Source organism: Hippoglossus stenolepis, chromosome 12 (assembly GCF_022539355.2).
Source record: "Hippoglossus stenolepis isolate QCI-W04-F060 chromosome 12, HSTE1.2, whole genome shotgun sequence".
Lineage (NCBI taxonomy): Eukaryota > Metazoa > Chordata > Actinopteri > Pleuronectiformes > Pleuronectidae > Hippoglossus > Hippoglossus stenolepis.
In genome coordinates, this window is record NC_061494.1 from 21,775,642 (window position 1) to 21,801,844 (window position 26,203).

The 26,203-nt window shown below is 40.5% G+C and overlaps 3 protein-coding genes across 4 annotated transcripts; all 3 read left to right on the top strand.

The window, feature by feature from the left end:
• Positions 1–2,628: 2,628 nt before the first annotated feature.
• On the top strand, positions 2,629–9,657 carry plekha3 (pleckstrin homology domain containing, family A (phosphoinositide binding specific) member 3). Its single transcript, XM_035172751.2, has 8 exons — positions 2,629–2,947; positions 3,646–3,762; positions 3,864–4,013; positions 4,512–4,633; positions 5,012–5,116; positions 5,235–5,278; positions 5,831–5,925; positions 6,204–9,657. Exons 1-8 carry the CDS (start codon positions 2,908–2,910, stop codon positions 6,311–6,313), a joined length of 783 nt encoding a protein of 260 aa, XP_035028642.1. The 5' UTR covers positions 2,629–2,907; the 3' UTR covers positions 6,314–9,657.
• Positions 9,658–9,757: 100 nt separating this feature from the next.
• LOC118119071 lies at positions 9,758–12,593 on the top strand. 2 transcript variants are annotated; one of them, XM_035172750.2, is made up of 4 exons: positions 9,758–10,014; positions 10,437–10,481; positions 10,589–10,665; positions 11,136–12,593. In XM_035172750.2, the coding sequence occupies exons 2-4, from the start codon at positions 10,457–10,459 to the stop codon at positions 11,949–11,951; spliced, it is 918 nt and encodes a 305-aa protein (XP_035028641.2). In that variant the 5' UTR covers positions 9,758–10,014; positions 10,437–10,456; the 3' UTR covers positions 11,952–12,593. The 2 variants fall into 2 exon arrangements, with proteins under 2 accessions (XP_035028641.2, XP_035028640.2); XM_035172749.2 differs by having other exon boundaries at positions 9,758–10,010.
• Positions 12,594–14,027: 1,434 nt separating this feature from the next.
• LOC118118563 (protein phosphatase 1 regulatory subunit 1C-like) lies at positions 14,028–25,076 on the top strand. Its single transcript, XM_035171681.2, has 5 exons — positions 14,028–14,219; positions 15,690–15,747; positions 17,244–17,281; positions 18,247–18,301; positions 23,760–25,076. The coding sequence occupies exons 1-5, from the start codon at positions 14,139–14,141 to the stop codon at positions 23,819–23,821; spliced, it is 294 nt and encodes a 97-aa protein (XP_035027572.1). The 5' UTR covers positions 14,028–14,138; the 3' UTR covers positions 23,822–25,076.
• Positions 25,077–26,203: the final 1,127 nt, after the last annotated feature.

Sequence of the window (26,203 nt, forward strand, 5' to 3'; positions counted from 1 at the left end):
GAGTGTGTGTGTGTAAGTGTGTGTGTTTATAGATATATATATATATATATAAATGTCTTATGGTCACAGGGTTTTTTTGTGTGTGTATGTGTGCGCATCTGAAATGAAAGAGGAAAGGACGAGTAGAGGAGGGTTTTAAAAAATGAAAAGAAATTTTAAAAAACGATAGTGTAGGAGAGGAGGTGGGGTTTGTTCAGGAGGACAATCGTTGTGTGATGATACAAAGTGTTGCATCACTTCTCTCCTCCTCTGATAAACCAGTAGAGGACTGTCACTGCCCGGGACTGGTTGATGGTGGGACGTTCCTTGACGCCTCATGTCTCCTTGTTCTCTTCCTCCCCCTTCCACCTGTCAGAACATCTGCCCACCGCTGCACTTGCCTCCCCGCAGCGCTAGTTGTTGTGTTGCTAGTTTTATCCTCGCTGTGTGTGTGTGTGTTGTGTGTTGTGTGTTACACCCCATCTCTCTGCTCCATCTGTTCCCGAGCTGGTCACAACTACCTGCCGAATCTCTCTGCTTTCATGAACTCTTCCTCCATCCTCCCTGCTGCTCTCCTCTTCACTGCATCTTGTTCAACATCTGGATTGAGTTGCACCAGCTCTCTTGTAAATACTTGACTAAATTCTGAGCGGTAACTAGTTATTTCTTCCAACAACTCGCGAGAAAATCATGTTGCTGCTAAAATATTAAACTTCTGAGCTGAGCAGGGAGCATTGAACAGCGTGAGTTTGTGGCCCGAGAGCAGCTGCTGGTAAACTGTTACTTTCAGGCTCTTAACCCCGCTAAATTAAAGGGAGGAGCTGAAAGCTGCGGAGGTGGGATGAGCGGTTCTAATAAAAACACTCGTCTAACTTATTCTTTAATAAGAATATTGGTGATTTAAGCCTTAAGATTTGTGTTATCTGGCTAAACCGTGTTATGTTGAAAATGTAACTCTCTAGCTTCAAGTTTTCACTCAAGTTTAGTTTTAAGTTTTTTTATCCTTTGCCACCAGGCCCCACGTCTCCGTTTGTAATTTACGTGGTTACAAGTGACGCAGACTTCCCATGGGCCTTTGCTTTGACACTCACCGCTATTCACGCTCCCCCCCATCATATTCCCCCTCCTCTTTTCAGCTGTTCTTTTAGACCCTCCCCCCTCATCTGACGTCCCCGCTTAACAATAAAACGTCTGCCACTAAAAAACTGCAGCCGCCCAACTGCCCGTCTCCGACCGTGGTCCTCTCCTCTCCTCCCGATCGACGCTCTCATCTCCGCCATCTTGTTTTTTCCGTTCTTGGTGGCCAAAACAAAAACAAAAACGAGGAAATGTACTAATCATTGTTTGGTAACTGTTTTTAGTGCTATGTTTTTGGAGCGTTACGAGTATTTTCTAACATGTTACAATAAAAGATTGTAGTGTACAAATTCACGTTTATAAAATATATATATAGATATATATGAGAAATGTATGTTCTAATGCAATAAAGAGAGATTAAGAACTATGGAAATCTCTTTATTTGTTTTACGTATTTGTGTCTTGACTTGTTCCCGTCTGGTCTGGTGCAGTCATTGTTTCAAACTTTAAATTTATGGAAGATAACCTATAAAAATTCAGCCCATGTTTCAGGCACTTAAGCTTTGGCTTCACTTTCCAGACCTGGAGTCGATGACCATTTTTATATGTGTATGACTTTGTGAAATTCATTCAACCTTAATTTTAACATAAGGAATACATAGAGGTACAAACCTTGTTTACCATGAAGCCGAGCTCAGAAAATAAACAAAACTTTCTAATACACCAAGAAAACACAAACAGTAAAATTAGCTAAATAGCTTTGGAATAAATACTGTTAGTAACATTTAATTTAAAGCAAATAAATCCACTAAAGCAAGAGGTAAAATAAAGTGAGATTCAAAACAAATTTCCTAAAAAGGATTTTTAAGAAAGAGTTGAGCTTTAGATTATCTATGTTAATCCATGCCATTTTAAAACAGTTGGCCCCTGCAGTGTAATCCAGACATTTTAAATGTTACTGTATTTTTTAAAGTATAGATTGTGTTTTTTGTTTTCTAAAATAGTTTTCCCAGACAGCATACGGATGTGGGCCACTTCAGGCAAGAGGTGGAAACGTGGCCCACATATCCCAAAAGAAATTCAAATTTAAAGCAACTTTATTTGTCCCCTGAGGGAAATTCTAAGGCACAAGTAGCAAACAAGAAGGAAAACAACGATGACATCAAATCTGGGCCAAAACATATTTTGCTCTGTAGGATGTGTAGCTGTTCAGTCAACTGTTTTCAGTTTTTTATGATTTTCCAGAGGTCAAAACACTTACTGACGCTACGGTGCACAACTGGAATCATGTCCTATAACACTTATTAACATCTACTGGCAGTTGGTAACTTAATTTGTGCAGAAGACCTTCAAACGTACAATATATTCACCATCCTGTCCTATACTCTAAAATAATTGAATATTATTGGTTTTAAATGTGTTTTATATTTTGTTTTGCTCCTCAGAGCCTCCGTAAATAAATGTAGTGGAGTGTGTATCATCAGTAAATGTAAATACTAATGTAAAGTACAAGTACTTGAGTACAAATACTTGAGTAAAGTTGCTGGTGTTATGTGTAACTTTCTTGAGACTGTTTGCATTCTTTTGGCCTCACTCGTCTTCCGTACCCAGCTGCTGTTTGTTGACAAGTCTCCTGTGTTTGTCTGTGACTCGTCTGTGACTCGTCTGTGAATCGCTCAGCGGCACAATGACACAAACCCGCTCCATCGAACCTCGGCCTCTTCGCACAGCTTCACAGAAACAGCGGCTCGGGATGAAGGTCGATTCCTAACGAGGGACCCAGAAGCGGCTGTTAGCCCGTGCAGCCCCGGAGCTAGTTAGCTAACAGGCTACGTTAGCCGATGGTAAACAATGGAGGGGATCCTGCACAAATGGACGAACTACATGACGGGTGAGTTCTGTGTGTGTGTGTGTGTCTGTGTGTGTCTGTGATACGTGTTTTAACTCACTGTCTGTTCTGTCTTGTGGTGACACCGGGGATCTAATGACGGACGATGGTGGTTTGTGTCAGTTAGCTAACAGCTAGCACGCTAAGCTAGCAAACTGAAGCTTTAGCACCAAAGCTAACAAGTTAACATCAACATTAAAGGACGTCACTTGTCCTGTAGCTGCGTCACCGGTGTTATTTTTATAGTAATTTACATTCATACATAGTTTGTATTCATCATTAGCTTCAGCATCAAACACCAACAGATTCAAATGATTTCAAAACAAAGGTTATGTAACCCACAAATACTCACTTATCCTGTAAAGTATGACCTAATGTAAACATACATGTAGAAACGTACATGTGTGTAGAAAACAAGTGTTGACATGATAACTTGATCCCTCCCAAAAAACCTTCTAAATGTTGATGTGTAGCTAGATTTTGTGGTTGTTACATGTCCCGTCTGCTAACGTGGAGGAGGAGGGCTGGAGGATGCAGTCAAGGCGTCTTGGCTTCAGTTTTGGGAAGTTGTCAAGTCGTCCATCTTCATCTACAGCCTGTCTACAGACTTTGTGTTGTTAATTTTGTCTCGACAATCTACACACACACACACATCTGCACCCAGTGAGTTTCCTCATCTCACGCTGGCCGTCTGTCCTCAGGCTGGCAGCCCCGCTGGTTCGTCCTGGAGAACGGAGTCATCTCCTACTACGACAGCGAGGACGACGTTGGTAAAGGAAGCAAAGGATCCATCAAGATGTCCATGTGTGAGATTAAAGGTCGGGCCACTGCTCAAAATACCAGATATATACGTGATTTCCTTCATATCCCTTTACTCACATTAAGATAAACACATCCATCAAACCTTTCTGCGTTTCAGTTCATTCAACAGACTCCACACGTCTGGAGTTGATCATCCCCGGCGAGCAGCATTTCTACGTCAGAGCGGTGAATGCTGCAGAGAGACAAAGATGGCTGGTGGCGTTGGGTTCGTCTAAAGCTGGAACACTGGACACTCACAAACACAGAGGTAAACACGCTGTCTGTCGTCTGCCATGTCGGGTTTTAAACCATTTGTCACGTCTGCTTTGAAAAAGTGATGATTTTTGACCAAGGAGCTGAATATAACATTAATGATGACGTGTATCAGTTGTGGCTTATTACACTTTTCTGTGTTAAAGTGATATTCAGTCTTAAAAACTTGGAACAGACCAAGTGATGACAAATAGTAGTAAATCCATGTTAGTGGCTCTTTTAGGCTGCACCAAATATTTGACCTGATGAGGGCGATAAATGCCAAGTTAAGAGGAAGTTATTAGAATTCATCAGTTTAATTTAAATGTGGTATTTAGTCTTAAATTGAAATTGAAATCAGGTCCCAGGTTTAAAAAAAGTCTTAAATGTAATAAAAACATGTATATCATATGTCTTTAAACTACAAGTTACTCATTTAGTTCCGGGAGAAATTGAAAATGACACGTTCATTAATTTATCCTTGAGAGTTTAATAAAAAACTTAATTTCCCAAGGTCCCGACTGTCTGAAGACGAAGATGTCTGAACTTCGTCTGTACTGCGACCTGCTCGTCCAGCAAGTCCAGACCATCCAATCACAGCACAGCACTGACACAGAGCCAACAGACACTTCTGAGGTAAACGACACAAACATTTATCTTGATCGTTTGTCACATTTATCTTTTATTCTCATAAAGGCAGAAACGTTAATAACAGGACAGTGCCATGGACTCTGCAGCTGAAACAATGAATTGATTAGTCAATTGGCAGAAAATGTATTGAGTTGTCACTCCAACAGATTTAGTCCCAATAACAATGAATAAAAGGGAAATATTTTGACAATCATTGGACTTCGGACTTTTGATCATAGGAAACAAGACGTGATGGGAATTTTTTTAATGTTTCATAATATTTTCTACCTTCTTCTGACAAGTTATCTTATGATTTTTTCAGAGACGACTCGTACGTTTGTGTGACTGATGCAGATGATTAATATTCTCTCTCTCTTTCTCCAGGCGTCTCTCCTCAGTGCGACCTGTGCTACGTTCATCAGGACCTTGGAGGAGTGTATGACTCTGGCCAACCAGAGTTTGATGCCTGACCTCCGACCTCCTGAAAAGGTAACAACACTTAGTAACGTCAGATAAATCCATTAAGTCTACAAGGAAAGACAATCTTACAAGCTTCAGAGGTGCAGGAGTGTAAACACAGTTTTACTCTTCTCTTGTCTGTGAACAGATGAAGAGGTCGGTCAGTCACCCTGGAACTTACAGCTTCGACAGGTGAGTTCAGACTTTGTGTCCATTAGAAATAATAACTTTATTTCTCTTGTTGTTTTCTAACAAAGATGAAGATGCTTTACTCAACTGGATCAAAAGCAAACAAACAAGAAACCCAGAAATTATAAGGATGTTTAATAAAAAATACTATTTAAAAAACAGAAAACATTTTTTAACAATTTAAGAGGAGACAAAGCAGGATCATCCCCAAATTAAATCCACGATAAAATCAATATCTGTTGATTTAAACTTTAAATCAACTAAATGAATCCCTAAATTATTTTCAACCGTAGCCTCTAGAGGGCAGCATTGCAACACTGTGAATAACAAAGCGACCTTTAAAAACTGGTGTTTAGCACCAAACAAGACTAATGAACTGGATTTGTTCAAATTGTGAGTTTTCAGTCACAGGAAGCAGATGTTTCAATAAAAAGCTTTTGTGTCACATGTTGAAGATGATGAAATAAAGTTTTGATATCACATCAAAGCAAAGAATTTCATAGCTGTAAAAAAGTTTTCACAGATACAAACTTTATCTCCGTCTTCATTTCCCAGGTCAGGTGTGCTGAAGGAGTACGTGAGTGGAGGTCAAAGGTCAACGCAGCGCAGGAACCGGACGTGCTCCGACAGCTCTGTTTACGATACTGAGCGTAAGACACGTTTTTTATTGTGCACTTACAGTAAATGACATTTCCTTCTATGGGTCCTGTAAATTCTTAATTATTTCCCAGTAAGTTTTGGGGAAACGACAATTTAATGTAGTAGAAAACAACGAGAGGCTTTAAGAAACATCACCGTGTGAAGGAGGCAAACAACCACAGCCTGTTCACTCTAAAGTAGTTGAATGGAAACACACACATCCATGTCATTTTGAACAGATTAAAAATAAAGAGGACTTGAATCTGACTTGAATGTGGACGTGTTGCAGGTTTTCTGTCGAGTCCTAACGGCGACCCGTCCTCCATTCCCGAGGAGAGAGGAGGCAGCACGAGCCCGAAGAACACAGCCACCGACACAGACACTGACTTGTCCATCTGAAAACCTGACGTCCACCAGAACCCGCTGAGCTCTGGACTCTGACCAGTTTAACGTCAGTCACGGCGGAGATAGTGACAGCATCTCCATCGAAGTGAGGATGAACTGGCCTCGAAGGAAAGTTCTTCTTTTGTCACACGTGCACTTTGGAATCATGGGTCACTTTTCCCTCAAGCCTTGAAATTAAACTGAACACACTGGAGAGACTTACAGACGAATCAACACGTCGCCACATTCACAGTTCATAACGACTGTGAAGCTGGAATCCTGGAAAAAAAAAACTATGTGAATCAACAAGTGAAAGAAAAGTGCAGTTATATTATCTGCGGTTAAGCCCAGCAACCAAATGATGACTCCCTGGAAGAGTATAAATACACGAATAACTGTGACATCCTGTTTTCTGGACAGTTTAGAAGCCAGAGTCGGATGTTTCACAGTTTTTAAATTGACCCAAGAATGTACAGATAGTTTTTAAATCAGCAACCGTGTCACAGAAGCATCTTCTTCTACAGTATTTTCTGCTTTTTCCACATATTCCACAAAAACTCCGTCCCCCTTCCTGACAGCTTTGAGGTGGTGAGGTCTGGTGCAACAGAGCGAAGAGATGAACCAGACAGATGCACTGAGTCTCTACAGGATCCTGGAGCAGCTTGGAGACACAGAGCCGAGGAGTTCAGGTCTTCAGATGCCAACGTTTGCTTAAATGCAAAGATCGATAAACTTTGTTCTATTCTCCAGAAGACGACCTTCTCCGAGGTTTAGCTGCAAGAACAGAGGTTTGCTCTTCTTCTGGCGTGAGGAGGAAGACCGGACTTTGCTTCAATCTGCAGCGCCGCTTCCTTTGAGGAGTTTGCACCTTCTCCTGGTTTTTGTTTCTGCTGGGTTGTGTTTTTCTTCCCCCGCGCTGTCATTGTGAATGTGTTGCAAGTTACTGCCTTTTCACGTGTGTATTTCCTCAGTGATTATTTAGCCTTGTAGAGATGATTCCACCCAAACATGACCCTGAAGAGAGAGAGAAGTACGGTGGCCCTGGAAGCTCAACTCACTGCATATTAAGCAAACGCATACAAATAAAACAGAAAAAATATTTACTGTAAAATGACCTTTATGACTTCAGTTTATTTCTGAAGCACGTTTCTGTATCTGGTGGTTTTGTGGGAACTTGTCGCCTTTTTTGTTTTTGTTTGCTCATTTCTCAAGTGTGCTGAGCTCTCGGGGTCATTTTGACAAAGTGCTTAACGTAAGTGGATGATTGAGTGAAAAGGGATTCTCAGATTTCAGATGAGGCCGTTTGCAGATTTGTTATCTTCGTGTGTCGCTTTCTGCCGGGAGCTTTACTTTCCTCTGCCAAAACAAACAACCGTGGAAAGTATTTCTACAACTGTGACGCTGGAGGAATCAGTGTCCACAGCTGAAGAGTTGAAGAAACTATTATAGGTCAATCACATTATTTACTAAAGCCTTCTAGATCAAAACATTAATGAGAAAAGCTTTGGTGTTGAAAGGCTGTGAAGTAAATGAAAATAATTCCTGAGAGACTTCTCCAATGGATTTTTTTGATCATATATGATCTGGAAAAATTCTGCAAAATCCAGTTATGAACTTTGTAAATACAGATTTGATGAATTATTGTAATAACACTTTTATAATATAAATTCTTTACATTTTCAAGTCCCGAAAAAATGATGAGTCCTCTCCAGATTTGTCTTAGAACTGATGGATTTGAATTTGGAATGTGGGAGAAATATTGTCCATATATTTTATTTTAACACAATATTTATAACTTTGACTTTTTTTCCAGAGCTGTATAATTATAACCTTTCCAGGAGAGAAGTGGTTGAACAATTTAAAGATTCAACAGAACGAGCAGAGGACTTTTTCCACAACCTGGACACTTTTAAAAGTTGTTTATATTAGAACTCATTTCTTCTAAGCGGTGAAAGACGGACAAACAAAGTTGTGTGAATCTCTGTCCCGATGAATCTCCTCCAAAAGTCTTGTGACATGTTTCACTGTTCAAACACTCGCGAATGTCGTCATCTGAACGCAAAGCAAACAGGCGTAAAAGGAACCAATCAAACACAGAATCATTATGTGGTTACTGCTCAGCTGAACGTTTGAAGGATCCTGTTTCTGTGTCTCCAGCTCCTTCACCTATAAATCCTTACATGTCATGTTCTCACGGGACAGTTAACTCCTCCTCGTCTGGGCCAAAACTCATATGACGCTTTGTGTATTTTATTTACCCTTAAAGACAAAGGTTTGACCACAGCTGTCGTATCTGAAACCCACGTGAGAATCAGCAGTTGGTTTCACTTCTGGTGCCAAACACTGAGAATAATAAGTTGAATACATCATCGATAACCTCACAGTAACTTTCCCTCCATTTACAGTGTGTAGATGTTGTTTTGCACTTTAAAGTTGAACTCTTTTTTTTTTTTTTATTTGAATATTTTGTCTCTGAAGTTGATGAAGGTTTTTAAACAATCCAGATGTTGATGTTTTCCCTGAAGTGATGCGTTTGGATTTGCTGCAGCCTTATATTTTATTCTCTCGTATAACTTTAACCAAAACGCGTGTTTCCAGTATTTGCTGTGAACATATTCAAACTGTGGATCCTGTATTTTTCTTGACTTATTCTAAAAGAAATACTGTGAAGACGTGTTTTTCCAGACGCTTCAGCCCGAAGCTGCTGCCGGTTCACTGAAGCGTCAGGTGGGTTTTATAGTTAAATGCTCCGACAGGAGATTTTAAAACTGAATATCACAAATTGATTTTTTAGAGAAACGGATGAAAACACAACCAAGAGTTTGAAGTAAAAATCTGTTTCTAAATATTTGTCCGAACTTTTGAAGAAAATTGTACAAATGCTTTTGTTTGTGATTGTGGTTCTTCATGTGCCTCTTTATGATTTTGACTTGACAGCAGCTTAACTATTTATCTCTGACAAAATCTTGTCTTTAAATGAGTGATTTAGTTTTTTAAAAATCAATTTGTTTTCTTGGCAAGAGAAGAGTGAAGCGACTCTTCTTTATCCAGCATATAATCCATAATCTGTCCGGGTTTTATCAGAGTCTAACACATGTTTTAATTAGTGTTAACTTTTCTTGTCTTTATGTTGAACTCAGCTGCTGGTTTTTCACTTCATATTAAACATGAAGATATTTCGCGTGTTGTCAAACTTCTTTCTCCAAATGTCCAATGAATCTTATCTTTGTCCGGAAGTTCTTATTGATCCACAGCCTGTTTAAACTCTGTTGAACCAGCAGAGATTTTCATGCCTTAAGTGTCTCTGCACAAAGTGACGTGTGTTTCTTCCTCTGAATAAAATCATGTTTTAAAGTTGAGTGAACCTGTGGTTGTGTGTGTGTGTGTGTGTGTGTGTCTTTGTGTTGACTATTAGCACAAGCACAAACGTTTCATTTGTCAAAGACACACAATAAGACAATTAGAGATAATGAAATTACAGTAGAATAAACGAAATGTTGTAATTACTGATTCAACAGGTGGGAGTTGGGCAAGGAGCATGATCCTGGAGTGTGTTTACAGAGGGTGTGTGTGTGTTTTAATGATAACTCCCAGTGTTATAAAGGAGACACACTCATGACTCTTGATTTTCCAGAACAGAAGCCGGTTCCTGAAGCAGCTGTTGAAATAAACCCAGTTTCCTGGAGCTGAAGATGAGAACGTGAAAGAACAAGTATGTAAGTTTTATATATTTACAATTTAGTGTTTCTGTATCAGTTGACAATAAAATATGAAATTTACTCTGGGGAGTTTTTATCAGACATTACAAAGAGTTTAAAGAAACCATGGTTACAGTTTTTAGAGCTGCAACGAAGAATTATTCTCATTATTGATTCATTTGATTTTCAATTTGTGTGTTTTTTTTGGGGGGGGGGGTCGTCGGGCCTTGTTTATTCTCTTTCCTCTTTTTGAAAAGTTGTTGAGGTTCAGGTGCAGTCGACTTATCGCTGGTAGTTTATTCATTTCTACTTTTTAGCTGAGACTCACAATCTCACCTCAGTTAATTTAGCAAAGTAACTAAATTGTTGTTTTTTATTGCACAATTTCCTCCTGTGTTCAAAGAAGAGCGGCTTTAAGTTTGTGTTTCTTTCGGTAACAGAGCAGCGATGTGAGGAAAGAATGAGTGAAGCAATCAGAGGTGGAGGTGAGTCTGTGTGGAATCATTAAATAAACTAATAAATTAAATAAACTAATAACCACTGGGTCCTGATGGAAAAATACTAACAACCATCCATTGTTTTGTGTGAACAGAGAAAACTACAGGACTCATGTCGGAGTCCAGAGACTCGACTGACGATCAGTCTGCAGACACAACCACACAACTGAAGGTAACTGTTCATATTATTATTATTATTCCACATGACAACCTGTAAACAAACCGTTAGGTTAGAAATGATCTAATGAGACGTGAGACACCACAGGTTTTATTAAACTGCTGTTCTGTCTCAGTAGATAAATGAAACTCCTGCAGGAACATTTTAAACATTTAAATAATCACCTTTCCACAGAACTTTTATTCAAATTATAAATCATTTTATTTATTTATTTTTATTTATCATTTCATAAAATAATTTTAGATCTAATAATCAAATTCCACTTTCCTCCGCTTTTCACTTTGCAGCCTGCTGACGGCTGCACAGAACCTGGTGACGCAGTTATAAAAATACATTAATATTCTGAATTTCACTCTAAAAAGTCCTGTAAAGATAAAACTCAAACTTTTAAATTGTTTCCTTAAATGAAACATACAGTTGTCTTGATTACCAGTGTGAGTGACTGTACTTAACTCTGTGTTCAGACCAGATCCAGCCCTGAACCCCTCAGCCTGGTTCGCTGTGCCGCCTGCTACAACCACAAGTCCAGCACCGTGTCATGGCGCGGGGACGCCGGCGAGTCCAGCTCCTCGGCCGAAGACTCCGGTCCAGAGGTCGAGGACGAAGAGTCAGAGGCAGAGTCCAGCTCCTCCAGCTCCAGCAGCAGCAGCAGCTCCGCCAACGGGGGGCCTGAACCCGAGAGGAGTGGAGATGCTGCTGAGGATGAATCCAGAGGAGAGGGAGGAGGAGGAGGAGGAGGAGGAGAGGACGGTGATGAGACGGGAGAGACGTCAAACAGGCGGGAGGATAAGAACGAGCCTCCCTCCCTGACTCCTCACCTCATCCCTCTCTCCTTCCTGCCTCGCCCCCCCCAGGTCGTCTCCACCCTCCACCTGCAGGTGCTCCCTCAGAACTGTGGTGATGATGCAACGCTCTTCAACATCCGAGAACGCAGGCCTGAGAGAGAGGACGAGGACACACAGGAGAGTTACGGAGGAGGAGGAGGAAGCATCTACAAGCTTCTGCCTCCACAGCCGCATCAATACCAGCAGATGATGTTACCATGGCAACAGATGTCACAACCAACAATACAGCAACATCATCATCATCAACAACAACTTCAAAGACCTGGACACCGCTCAGCTCAGGGTCAAAGGTTACCACCTCCCTCATGCACACGCCCCCCGACACCGTGCACGCCCCTGTGGGCACCAAACCCACCATACACACACGCACTCAGTCTGCAGCCATGTTGGCACTGTCGCCGCATGCACCCCCCAAACACACACTGCAGCTATTAACCAGGTGAGTCCGACTGTGCAGCAGTGGACCGTGATCATGATGTGTGTGTGTGTGTGATCTGTGATCTGTGTGTGTGTGTGTGTGTGATCTGTGATCTGTGATCTGTGTGTGTGTGTGTGTGTGATCTGTGTTGACGTGGTGGACATATTCTGATGTGTTATTGTGTGTCTCTAATTAAAAGTGTAAACAAATTTACTCAACGAGGAATTTGTTCCTATTTAATCTTGTATATAAAGAAACTTCTGGATTAAACTGTGTAAAGAGTTTGAAGCTCTTGACTTTGGATTCGTATCCGTCACACGGTTCCATCAGGAGGCGTCTGACTCATCCTGCAGCATCGAACAACGAGTCCACACACTGAGTCAGAGTCCTAACATCTGTCTCCAGAGAACCAGGAGTCCTGCAGCAGAGGGTTTGGCCCCTGAAGGTCCCTGGAGTGAGGAATCACAGGAAGAGACAGAATAAAGTTCATGAAACATCTTATCTGCCGAGATCACAGAGCAGCGACACACACGACACACAGACCAGTGGGAAACTTTCCTGTGTCGTCAATTTAATTTCTATGTTGTATTTTTTTGTCCTTTCATTACTGCTCGTCCGCTGCTGTGTGGTTAAAGTAAATACTCTGTATATATAGAATATATGCACATATCATATGTTAAATAATGTAAATTAGAAAACGAAATGAATGCAAAAAGTTGAAATGCAAATGTTTTGGATTAAATAAAGTAAAAACACATTTTCTGATGTGTTTTCTGATCTTTTTTCAGGGTTTAAATGTTTGTTTATGAACATGTGATATTTCTGTGACATCAGAACTTCTGCTGCATGTTTGACGTCTGAAAACAAGTTCAGTGAAAACGTGATTATTTACTCTATGAATTTCGTAGTAATCAATCCAGTAGTTTAGAGATATTTCCGTCTGGACGAGAGATACTTCTACTCTTCTTCTGTTTCTTTACTACGACAAGTTTTTAATGAATCAAATGAAAATGCTTCCTCCGGTGCAGCTCTGACGTGTGAAGAAGACATCGACTTTTACAGTAACTGATATAAGTGTAAAGAGCAGGTGAGACAAAAAAGACACAGCTGTCGTTTCTGTCTGACGTTCAGTTTCCACACTCAGACACACAAACACACACAAAGACACAAACACACACAAACACAAGAGGCTCTTTGTGTGATGTGTGTGAGGTTTGTTCCACCTACAGTAGCCAGTAAGTCTCTCCAGATGTCTCCACTGAGACAAAGTGTTTCCACTGAGACTGCCAACAACACACCGAACACACACAAACACACACACACACACACAGTGAAAAGGATGCAGGAGAAGAATAATTGTTGGAGGGATTTTAAGTTCCTGCCTGAAGGTGATGATTTTTGTCTAATGAGCATCTAGTGAACGTGTGAGTCTCAATTAATCATTGGTCAAATGTTACTGTCACCGAGACGGTTGTGTGTTTATTTGTGTTAGCTTGTTTGTTTGTTTGTTTGTTAGTCAGCAGAGTTACACAAAGGAGAAAAGTAAAAGAAACATTTATTTTACTTTGTTGTCGGGCCCATGTCCCATCTGCTAACATGGAGGAGGCTGGGTTTGTGACCTATGATGACGGACTCACACTATTCATGTGCACCACAAAACAACACTTTAATGATGATCTAATCAGAATAATCTCTTATCAGTATTTAAACCAAATATCCGGACTCTGATATGAGAAGGTTAAATCTATCAAAGTGTTAAAGCTGCAGTCATGAACTCTTTATTTATCTTCAGCGCAGAATAACATCATGAAAATGTCACTTCTCTTTTTCTGACACGATTTCACGTCTTCACGCTTCATCAGTGTTTTGGAAAACGCTGCAATAACTGAGCTTCTATTCTCTCTCTCTCTCTCTCTCTCTCTCCCCTCTCTCTCTCTCTCTCTCTCTCTCTCTCTCTCTCTCTCTCTCTCTCTCTCTCTCTCTCTCTCACTCTCTCTCTCTCTCTCTCTCTACGCCTGTCAATTAGTGATAATGGACCCCAGCAGCCAAGAGAAGACCACTCCCTCCCTCTCTGCTCCCTCCCTCCTCCACACACACACACACAGACACACACATACACAGACACAGACACACACACACACACGCTCTCTCTCTCTCTCTCTCTCTTTCCGTCTGTCTTTCTTTCTACCTCTCAGTCTGTGATAATGGAGCCCAGCAGTCCGAAGAAGATCCAGTTTGCTGTGCCTCCTCTGCAGGGACAGCTGGACCCACAGGCCAGCGAACATGTGAGTGTGTGTGTGTGTGTGTGTTGTGGGGCTGAATGGGGCCACTATCCCTGATCCTGTGAGGAATGTACAGTGTGTGGGTGCAGAGCTGCATGTGTGCGTAAGTCACAATCTCATGAAAACTGCTGTTTGTGTGCATGAAACGTGTGTAACTGTCATGTTGACGCTGAGCGGTGTGAGACTCTTTGAGGTGTTTTGTGTGTTGTGCAGGTTTGTTCTGTCACATTTTCCTTGTTTGAGTGAGAATTAAGAAATAAAATAATCTAATAAACTGTTTCTACTCTACATTCCTGAGATATTTGCTGCAGTTACAGTCACACATGTTCTTATCCATGTGCTGTTTACGTGTTTACGTGAGCAGCAGCAGCAGCTGATGATGTAAATGTGACGATCAGACGGGGACATGTACGTACGTTACACCCACTGCTGTCACGGTTCATCTGCGGCTGATTGCCAGTTTACGCCCATTCTCTGAGGGCGTGCAGAGAGGCATTCTGGGAAACACAGGATGTGACAAACAGAGCGAGAGCCTTCATAGAGTAGAGGTGGAGAAGTCAGGTAGAGAGACGTGGACCCCAGAGGTCTGTTTATAACGTGAACAGGAAACAGAAGCTTCTCCCACAGCTTCCGTTTAACTCGCTGACATCTTTACGAGGTGTTTAATCACTGGAAGCCGGAAGTGGTTTGATTTTAAGGAAGCTGGTAAATGAACAGTGACAGATTAGGGCCCCTCAGTGTGTGTGTGTGTGTGTGTGTGTGTGTGTGTGTGTGTGTGTGTGTGTGTGTGTGTGTGTGTGTGTGTGTGTGTGTGTGTGTGTGTTGTGTAAATGTCAGCGATGTTTTTTTTACGAGATACCATCTTGTAAACCTCCAGTCGCTCGTCCAGGATGACGATGGACATTTACATTCCTCTGAGCAGGAGCTGAGCGTCTTTATCTTTAAACTACAATGGGTTAAACCCTGAGCTTTACATCATTGACAATTTGATCAGTGTAGGTTTTAGAAGAGTCATATTAAAACCACGAGGGCGACAACATAAATAAAATGTGTTTTTATGGTGATTCCTCTCTTATATTTGCTATTTGCAGAGTTTTTATAATCCTGAATGACGTGGGTCCTAAAGCTCTAAGTGGTAAATTATATTTTTAAGATGCATTGAACGTAATAAATTTAATTCGACTTGTAACTGCTGAAGTATCAAGTATCCACTGTGTTTTTATTGTGTAAGAATCAGGGCAGAGTTGAGTTTTGTGTTTTAAGAGCTCAGTGACTCATTGTGTATTTAAAGCCTAATTACACATACAGTAAAACTTTATTTGTATTTTATTTTTATTCGTGTGGAACCTTTCACACTGAAGGATGCAGGAAATCGTACAGAGCGTCAGGAGACGTGTTTTCTTTCAATTATCATTCACAGAAAGAGAAAATAGAGAATAAAAATGAAAATGAATTTGTGTGTGTTCACCTCAGATCCGCCGCAGACGACCGACTCCTGCGACTCTGCAGATCTACAGACAACCTGGCACAGGTGAGGGGGAGAGAGAGAGAGAGAGAGAGAGAGAGAGAGAGAGAGAGAGAGAAAGAAAAGGGGAGTGGGTGAGAGGAGTAGATGTGGGGGAGGGGGAGGTAGAACTGAAAAGCAGCGACTATAATGGAACCTTTATTAGATTTGTGCTGCAGCTTTTTGTAAAGTGATCCCAGTGTTCAGACTGATGGATGCCTCAAGTGTGTGTGTGTGTGTGTGTGTGTGTGTGTGTGTGTGTGTGTGTGTGTGTGTGTGTGTGTGTGTGTGTGTGTGTGTGTGTGTGTTTCATAAATCCCCCCACACAGGAACCGACTGATTGAATAATCGGCCTGATTCCATTCTGTGAGCTCGGCTCTGTGAGTCTGGTTCCAACAAGTTGAGCCGAGCTCTGAAGGAACCTGACGTGTTTTCAAACAGAGATTTTATCTGATTCTCAGTGAAATCACAGACTGAGAAATTAGACAACTTCAAAATCTTTAAATTTACCAAATAAATAATTTAACATTTACGTCCTGATCAGACCGTTCGTCTTTGTGGAGACTGCAGATCTGGATTGAGACTGAATTCTTGTCGGTTGTCTCTTGACTTCAGGTCGAGCTTCGTTCCAGAAGTTCACAGATTTTCTTTCACAGCTTTTGGTCCCAGTGAGTGAGATGGGAACCAGCTGCACAAACACACTGAGCTGCTCAGCCTCAGAATAACAAGTGCACATGTTTTACTGAAAATAACTGTTTTCTATAAATGTGAATATCTTTTTCCATTAAGATCCATGAATTCATTTATTACACAAACAAACAAACAAATTAACACGACACAGAAAAGCATCAGACCACAAGAGGAAACAAAACTAATGATCCATTATCCAACCTGACCACTGTGGTTTGGACGAGCAGAGGTGAGAACAGAAACCCCTCTGTGTGTGTGTGTGTGTGTGTGTGTGTGTGTGTGTGTGTGTGTGTGTGTGTGTGTGTGTGTGTGTGTGTGTGTGTGTGTGTGTGTGTGTGTGTGTGTGTGTGTGTGTGTGTGTGTGTGTGTGTGTGTGTGTGTCAAAAACCTGGTTCTTCTGGGCTGCAGAGTTTCCATCGATGTCTGAGAACTATTAAAAACACATGAACTGTTGACAACACAGTTCTCTAGGTCATCATGAACACACACACACACACATGTATCACCTGCAGGTGTTAAAGACGTTATTGTTCAGTTCCAGGAAATCCTGCAAACCTCATTTACAATTCAAAACCTGCACTTTCTGATCATGTGGAAATCATCTTCCAGTCGTTTCCCACACGGTCACAGCGTCGCTTCAGGCTTCAGAGGAAACGATTACGACCCAACCTGACCTCTGTGGTTTGGACGAGCAGACGTGTTGAGAAACATGAAAAATGTATCTGTCACGCAGAATTACAAATAGCAACGTGTCAGACATTTAAAAAAATGAACTTCTGACAAATGAGTAAAAAGAGAAATCGCTCACTGCTGCCGTCTGGTCTTTCCTGCAGATGTTGGCGATCAGAACAACGCCAGCGGAGAGTCACAGGTTTGTAAAGTGTGGATGTTGATGCAGACGCAGGGAGAAGTGGAGAAGTGAAGTCAAACCTCACGTCTGGATCAGTGATGGAACCAGTAAAGATAATGTCAGAATTTACTGGAGAAAACTAAAGTTAATCTAGAGAAACTGTGGTTGAAGCTTCAGTCGACTGTGACCTTTGACCACTCGAATCTAATCAGTTCATCTTTGAGTCCAAGAAAATATAAAGTAATTCCCAAGAGGCAGAGTTGAGATGTTGTGTGAGGCCACTGTGACCTTGACCTTTGCCCTTTGACCACCCAAATCTAATCAGTTCATCCGTGAGTCGAAGTAAACATTTGTGACAAATTTGAAAGGATCCTCTCGAGTCGTTCTCGAGTTTACACGTTCACAATGTAAATAAAAGGGGTTTTGTGAGGTCACAGTGACGTTGATCTACGAACATCAAACTCTAATCAGAGGATCTTTGACTTAATGTTTAATGTTTGTCCCAAATTTGACTTCGTTCTTGAGATATTCGTGCTACATTCAGTCCTGACACGTCGACGTTTCACTTTGACGTCTCTCCATCATCACTGTTTACCTTCAGTTCATCATAAAGTTAAAAAGTCTAAAGACAAAGTTTTCTCCACAGATTTCCTGACTGTGCCTGACCTTTTAGTCTGTGGTTGGAAGCTCCAGCAGACGAACTGACTCAGTGTTGTTTCACCATAATAAGATTAGGAAGAACAGCACGGTGCATCCTGTCCTGACCCGGCTGGATATTAATATTTCATCATGAGCCTCAGAACAGAACACATCCATTGTCTGCACATTATGTTGAAGAGCACAGTCACTCACTGACGATATGTCTCACTCATCCTTTGTCTGTTTGAAAATCTTTCTGTTTTTAATATAAATCTTTATAAAAATCCACTGATTTGTCGATCTTCTGTTTTTAATCAGGTTCTAATTGGTTTTCTTCTGTTCTGCAGGAGTCGGATTCGTCTCAGAGGAAGCAGAGCACCTTCGCCCCCCCCACCATGAAAGGTAAACACGGGACACTCTTCACTTTCCCCTGATTCTGCAGAATGTGTCTGCAGGTTTATTAAAGACTGACTGTGCAGGGAGAGCGAATCAATATCTCCACTGTTAAAGTCTTAAAGAGAAACGTTCACGATAAGAGTTGAAACTCATTCGACGTCTTTCAGAGTAAAAGAACTTTTCATTCTGGATTATTTGACCCACTTTGGTTCTGAAAGTGGATTTAAGGTGAAACCAGATCAAACTTTATTTAATAAGCTACGTTTCAAAAGCAGAAGAACACTTTGTGGTGTAGTGAAGTGTAGTTTCACTAGAGACAGATTTTTACTACAGGTTATGTTTTCATCTATGTTTGTTTGTCTGTTATTTAGCAGGATTGCGCAATTTTAAAATCTGGGTCAAGGGGCAGATCAAGGAATTCATTTTTCAGAGAATAATTAATTAATCTTGATGATATTTCCAAGTGTTTACAATTTGGTGCAGATCCAAACTAAAATCTGGTGAAATGTTCTGTGTAGCCTTCTAGTTTTGATCTGCACCAAATTGCTCATAAAGAATTAATGGAATATTTCCTGATCTTTCTTCTTAATGCTCGAAAATTGGTTCAGAAGTTTTTGCGTAACAACAACAAACACAGTTGAAAACCTCCTCAAAAGGAGTTTTGAGACATTTAGGAGAAACGTACTCAGAGATGCATCAGTTCATCTTTTCTTGATATATACAGTATATATATATAAATACTCTGCATGTCATCTATGTGATGTTAACTTCACATGTCAGTTCTGCCTGTATGTTCTCGAACATCTGTTGCAGCTGTGTCCACAGTCTCTGCTCAGTTTCTCTGTGTGTTTGCTTTCTGTGTGGATGTTGTGTTTTTGTTGCACGACACGACGATGGTCTCTCTGTTTCTGGTCCCCCCCCCCCCACTCTCCTGTTTGCTTTGTCCTGGTTTTGGTCTCAAGTCTTTGGTTTTGTTTTTCAGCCTCATATTGGCACATCTGGCAGAGGGTTGGGGGGGGGGGCTCTGGTTACTTGTCATGGGTTACAAACTGTGTGATTTTGTAACTTTAAATCACAATATCAAAATGTTCTTCTGCAATTTCATACATTTAAAGACCAGGAATTTCCCCTTAAATAGTCAAACAAGTAGAAGTTACATTTTTTCCAGATTATAACAGTTGATATTATATATTTTTTTGTTGTCAACTCGAGGCCAAACTCCGTCATGAGTCTGTGTCCAAACCCCGAGGATCTTGTCCCTCTGAGGCTGAATCAACCTCCTCGGCCAATCACAAGAAAGAAGTCGCTTGGCCCTAAAATACTTGGAAGTATAAATACATGCCAAAGTACACAGAAATAGACCAGAACTCTAAAGATGATTAAGTGATTAGTCGACCAACAGAATATTTATAGACAAGCTCCAGACTTAAACGCTGCCCTGCTGCCACGTGATTGGCCGACTGGATAGTTGCGTAAACACACTTGTGTAAAGGTTCCTAATAAAGTGATTGGTTAAAAAAAAAAAAAAGGTCTGATTCGAGCTTTAACCTGTAGAGTCGTCGAGCACAGACACTAAAACGTGACACTGAACCGAAGCTGAGTTTAAAGAAGGTGAATCATTGAGCTGATGTTGTTTTGCAGTCTGATGGATTTCATCTCTAAAAGACTGGATGTTGTTGTTTTTTTAAATCCTCACTCGTGCTGAATAATTTATAAAAGAGTTGAAGAGCTTCTCCATCACATCACATGTGAGTCTGCCTGTAAGACAGTGATGAGCTCAGAGTGACGCTGCTGCAGAGGTTTAGGATCCTCAGTCACATCTGCAGCAGAACAGCAGCAGGTGAGACGCTGGTGTCTGTGTTGTGGTTCAGACTTTTAGCAACAGGGTGGAAAATGAGTTCTGTTGTTTTCGGTCGTTGTTAACGCAATAAAGTTTGTTCAAGTGTTGATGATTCTGCTAAGTTTGGTTTTGAGTAGTTATAAAGGGGTGACACGTCATGATTGACAGCTGACACTGACCCACAGCTGGGGGAACAATTCAAATTCACCAATTTGCAAGTGCACCTGACTTTTAAAGAGGAATCAGACACAGAACTTTCATTGGTTTATTGCATGATCATCATAATCATGATGATCATGATTATTCGCCCAGTGTTGACCCAGGTAGAAGTGGACACGCCCCAAAAGGAACTCGCCGATTAAGATCAAGCGATGATTGTATTTTTTTATCTGAAATATGTATAAATGAAAACTTGAAAAACAAAAGGGAAGAAAGAGAGGAAGAAAATACATAATGGTGCAGAGCTGAGTGCAGCGCGGAGCTGGTTCCGGGAAGTGGAGACAGTAAAAGCTTTTCTTTTTATTGATCGTGTGTGTGTGTGTGTGTGTGTGTGTGTGTGTGTGTGTGTGTGTGTGTGTGTGTGTGTGTGTGTGTGTGTGTGTGTGTGTGTGTGTGTGTGTGTGTGTGTGTGTGTGTGTGTGTGCGTGTGTGTGTGTGTGCGCTCTCTCATAAATCCCTCCAAACAGAAACCGACTGATTGAATAATCGTCCTGATTCCAGCTCAGTGAGCGTTTTACATTCTGTGGGATCAGGAAAAATTTGTTTGCATTTCTTAATCTGCTTTAATTTATTACACTATAACAGCGTTTGATGCTTTGTTTTTCAAGTTCTGAAATCTTTGTGCAGTGAATCAGCGAAACTTCTTCCATAAACATCTGCAAGTGAGATGAATTTCTCTTCACTCGACTACTCGTGGCTGCTGAGCTGAATATTTATGTTTTTGAGTTGTGACCTTTTCATCGACTGCTTTTCTCCTCAAGTTTGGGTTCAGATATTTTTCCCCATTTTTTAAAATCTTAGTTTTGATTTTTAAGCCTCGGTTTCAATCCCCTCCCACTTTGTTGCAACACGCCTGTAGTTGAAGCGTCTCTCCACTAGAGGTGCTCTTCTCTCCTCAGAGCTTCAGCTGGGGGTGGAGCAACATCTCCTGGGGGCGGGGCTGAGCGAGACGGACGGTGGCCAGCTGAGCCCAATCACAGCGCAGCTCTATGCCACCGCTCCCCTGTGGGCCAATCACAACGGGCCAGAGGAAGCCAACGGGAACGAGGTGCCGTTAGCCAATCAGGAGAGAGGAGTGGCAGAGAGCAACAGTTTAGGGGGTAAACGCTTTAATTTGAGACAGAAACACGAAAAACACATTGTGAACAACAGCGAACGCAAAGATAACGTAGAATTTGTTTTTACAACTAAAGTTTGTTCTCACTGGTTGTTCAATGTCGTCCACGTCGGAGGGAAAACGTTCGTAACAAGATTCTTCAAAAGAAAAGAAATGGAATTAAGAGCTTTTAAAACCCTTTATTGGTCGATTAGTCAAATTGTTGTCAGAGTTTTTTCCTTTCGTCTCAACAACAGATCACGAAACACAACAGATCAAATAAGAAAACTTGAAATTAACTTCAAACTGAAAAGGTTCCTGCTGTCGACAAAGATCGTTGCTGATTGGATGAGGAAGGAAATGCTGCTTTCACGTGCGGCGTGTTTCCTCCCTGTCTCTTTTCCGTTTGTCCAATCAGCGGCGATCTGTGACGACAGCAGCTATCTGCGGTTGTGTCTCGTTATCTGCTGTTGTGTTGTTTGTGGCCTTTTTTGTTGTCGTTGCCAAAAATTGACGTGTGCAGCTTTGAGCTTTTTGTGTTGCGTTCGCTCGACACGACAAAGTAACAAACAAATACAAACACAGACACACACTCACTGTGTGTTACTAATAACTCACTGTTGTGTTGTTTCATTCACTAACTCTCTCTCTCTCTTTTCTCCTCCTCACGATCTGTCACTTTTCTATTATCTCCGTCTCTTTGCTTCTCTCTCAGATTTGTCACGTGACCACAAACAGGAAGCGTCCAGTCCTGACTTGGTTTCCCGATAGCCATCTCTACTTCCTCTCCTTCATCTCTCCATAACCGACCTCCTCCTCCTCCTCCTCCTCCTCCTCCTCCTGCTCCTCCTCCTCCTCCTCTTTTCCTGCCGCTGTTCATCAGATCATATTTAACTCGCTGCTTCTCTCCTGCACATCAACATTGTGTCGTCTCATCTGATGGCGGCTCTGCCTCACTACACACACACACTACACACACACACACACACACCAAACACATACTGTACACACACAGACATACTGTACACACACAGACATACTGTACACACACAGACACACTCACACACACACACAGGTTAAATGTTCAGAATCAGTGGAAACTCAAATACTGAAGGTGAAGTTTTGCTTGTGGGGAAACGGCTGTGAATAAAAATGTATTATATTGGAACGTTTACTGAAAGTCTGAGTGTTATTACCCTGCATGTGTGTGTGTGTGTGTGTGCGTACTAGTTTTTCAGTATAAACTTTGACCTTGTCAGGACCAGTAGACGTCATTGGGACCAAAGTCGGGTCTTAAACGTCATTTCTGAGCTCCTGGTAAAGTTCAGGTGAAGTTTGAGTTTTGCATGAACTGGTTGAGTTTAGTGGTTTTTGTTGGATCGTCTACAACGAATGGAAGTTTACACAAAGTCCTGATGTGTGTGTTTGTGTAGAAAATAACTCAACAACACATGAAAAGATGTTTAACAAACTTGGCAGGATCGTTACCTGAGAGTTTATCTCCACATGATTAATTCTCCGAGCTGATTCATCAAGGTCAAGAAAAATATGGTTTCGAAAAACACGACAATCGAAACCTCAACAAATGATTCATATGAAGTCAAGTGACGTCATGAAGAAGTCGGGATAAAGTCAGACGTGGGAAAAGTTTCATCTTCGAACCTGAGTCCAACTTCTCATGAATCAATAGCTTCATTCATTTCTGTTTTTCTGCCTCAGACAGATTTACTGTGGTTCAGGTTTGTTCTTGGAGGTTTTAGCAGGTTTTTCCTGTTGACGCTGAGTTTTGACATCCAGCAGGAAACCTGATGATTTATTCAGGGAACACGATGTTTAGTCTTTTCTGCCAAACAGTCATAGGTTTATTCCAGTTTCATTCCAGGTAATAACTGCTTGTGCACATGTGATTAATGATGTGGTTTATAATGCATTTTAATGTTTGATTCGTTGAGTATTTACTGGGATATTTACATTTTGAGTGAGTAAATGGGACTTTTATTGGAAGGTATTAAACCAGAATAGTAAATTAAATTAAACCATCACTTTATGTTTCATTTTTAGAATCTGGTCGTTGTAGTGATGATGTATTTGTGGGTGGGAGAAAAAACAAGATTCAGGCTTTTAGCTGCTTAAATCTGACAATAAAAGTTTTGATAATAGCTGAATTCTATTCTGAGACACTTTTTCTTGGAGGTTCCGCCACAGTTTCAAATTGAAGAACCTCCAAAAGTTATTTTAGGGTCAGTAAGTGTCTTGTTATCATTATTATTTAAAAATGTTAAATTTAAGCTGAGTTTGTGTTTGTGCAGGGAAGCTGGAAAGTGCTGTGCCCGAGGAGGAAGAGGAGGAGAACATCCCTCAGAAAGACTGATCCAGAGAAGAAGAATTTGTCTCTTTGTTATTCTGGACGAACCAACAGACGAACTTCAGCTTCAGCAGCAACACGACAGGACTTTGATTTTCAGTGGAGAGCAGATCAGGAACCATGTGACTTCTCTCAGTCGCAATGAACCAGTGAGAAACCAGAGCTGACATCACTGAGCACATCCACACAAACTGAATCCACCGTTACTCTTTACTCTGTTTGACCTGTTTCAGGTGGAAGTTCATTTCTTATCCTTCAACAGAAGCAGAAAACTGATAAAAAGAAAATTCTGATGCTGTGAAACACAATTTCTCTTCAAATTCCCACTGAAAAACTACTATAAAAGATGATTTTAGTTTTATCTTTGGTCAAATTAATAACATATTTCCCAGTGGATAAAACCACTGATTTGTCACCATAAACATCGATTTACTAGGAAAAACTAATTAAAAAAACGTAATGTTTATTAAAATAGAAAACAAGCAGACTTACTATAAGTATTAATTATTGCCATAATCCATTAATCCTGTTTTGTTTTGTCCAGAAACCAAGAAATCTTCAGTTTTAAAAGACGCTCGACAGAGAAAAGCATCAAACTGACTCTTTGCAGAAGCTGCAACCAAAGACAAACGGTCACTTTTTCCTGTTTTTGGTTGAAATATTTAGTAAAAATGAATCGGGATCGTTGCTTAAACTGCCTGATAACTGATTTCATGTTTTAAAATGTTCAGTGTGATCAGACATTTAAAGATGCTCGACACCAAACGCCTGTAAAACACATCAACTTAGATACAGCTGAGAATATAAAGCAATAACTTTAATACATGCAGCTTTCTAGCATAAAGACATTTTGACGCGATATTATTACGCGTGTTTTTCCTGCAGTGCCAAAGTTTTCACTGAGGAGAATGTGTGTTATTTGATGACTGATAGAACAATATAGTGAGTGAGCAGTTTTCACTGAGCAGCTCTCAACCAATCACTTAAACACACGTGTGTTAAGAATCATCACGGTTGAGCAGGTTTGACTCGTCATGTTTGATGAACTGGATTCGATCTAAAATCTGATTCTATTCAACATGAATCAGTGAATCTACAGGATGACGATGAACTGATGAGACATTTTGTTTTTTTTAATCTTCTGTATATTCAGTTTGTTTCTTTGTGACTTATTTTGTTTTTTTTTATCACTAACAGCAATAACATGTCACCTGTGATTTTCTACACAATAAAACATTAGAATATAAAACCTCTGACATCATATAGCTTCACGACTTCTTTATTACTGCATAAGTGTTTTCTTAGGGAGCCCCCTGGTGGCCTTTGAGAGACACAGCAGGAAAACACCTGTCTCACTGCTACAGATTTATACATTTGTGAATAAAACTTTAAAATCTTCTCTTACTATCAAAGCTTTTATAAATGATGGTCATGTTTTAATTAAAATGGATTAATCATATTTATCTGTATTTTGATGATAATCATACTTTATAATTACATTAATGTTAAAGGTTTGTGTATATTATTAATGTAATTATCTCAGACAACCAAAGATTAATTTTGTCCAATGGGACCAAATTCAGTTTAAATTCAAAGAGACATGAGACAATGAAGTTTTAATGAAGAAGCACTAAGTTTCCATGTACTGTTTTTAATTCCAGCCGTCTTTTACTTTTTAATTAACATTTCTGAAGTGTTAATAATGTTGAATTAAAATTTAATTCAACACCTTCAATGTCTCGCACAGGTAATACAAATATTTATTATAGTTCCGAGTATAAATGTCTCTCAGAAAACCTGTAATCATAAACAGAGAAATACTTGTAATTTAGATGGACCCTTTATTTAATTGCCTTTTAAGAGGATGTGTTTTTATTTCAATAGCTGCAGATTCCTGTGATAACTTCTGTACGCGATTAGTGACCGAGGTGAATCCGTCAATCCTGCATTTGTTGATATTGTTGCAATTAAGTCTTAATTAACGACAGCAGCAGGTGAATCAGGTCCGATTTCTTTAGGAGGAAAAGTGTTTTATATTGAAAAGCTTGTGCAACATTTGTTTCTAACTTAAGACTGAATTTTCTGAAGACATTGTTGACATTTAATCCAGCATGTTTGGCTGTCATCATCATCATCATCAGGATCCTCCCACACACACACACACTCACAGCTCAGGTCTGACACAGCCCTAAAGTTTATTTTATTCATGTCATTTAAGTTACACGGTGGAATTAGAGACACAAAAAAAAAGAAAAAGAAAAGAGGTTAGAAATAAAAAGAGCAACAACCACCATTTCACATCAAATGGCAGAATGTGTCCACGGATCTGTCCTCACGGGCTGATAGTGCGCACTACTGACTACACACTCCCATGGTCTCTACTGTGTA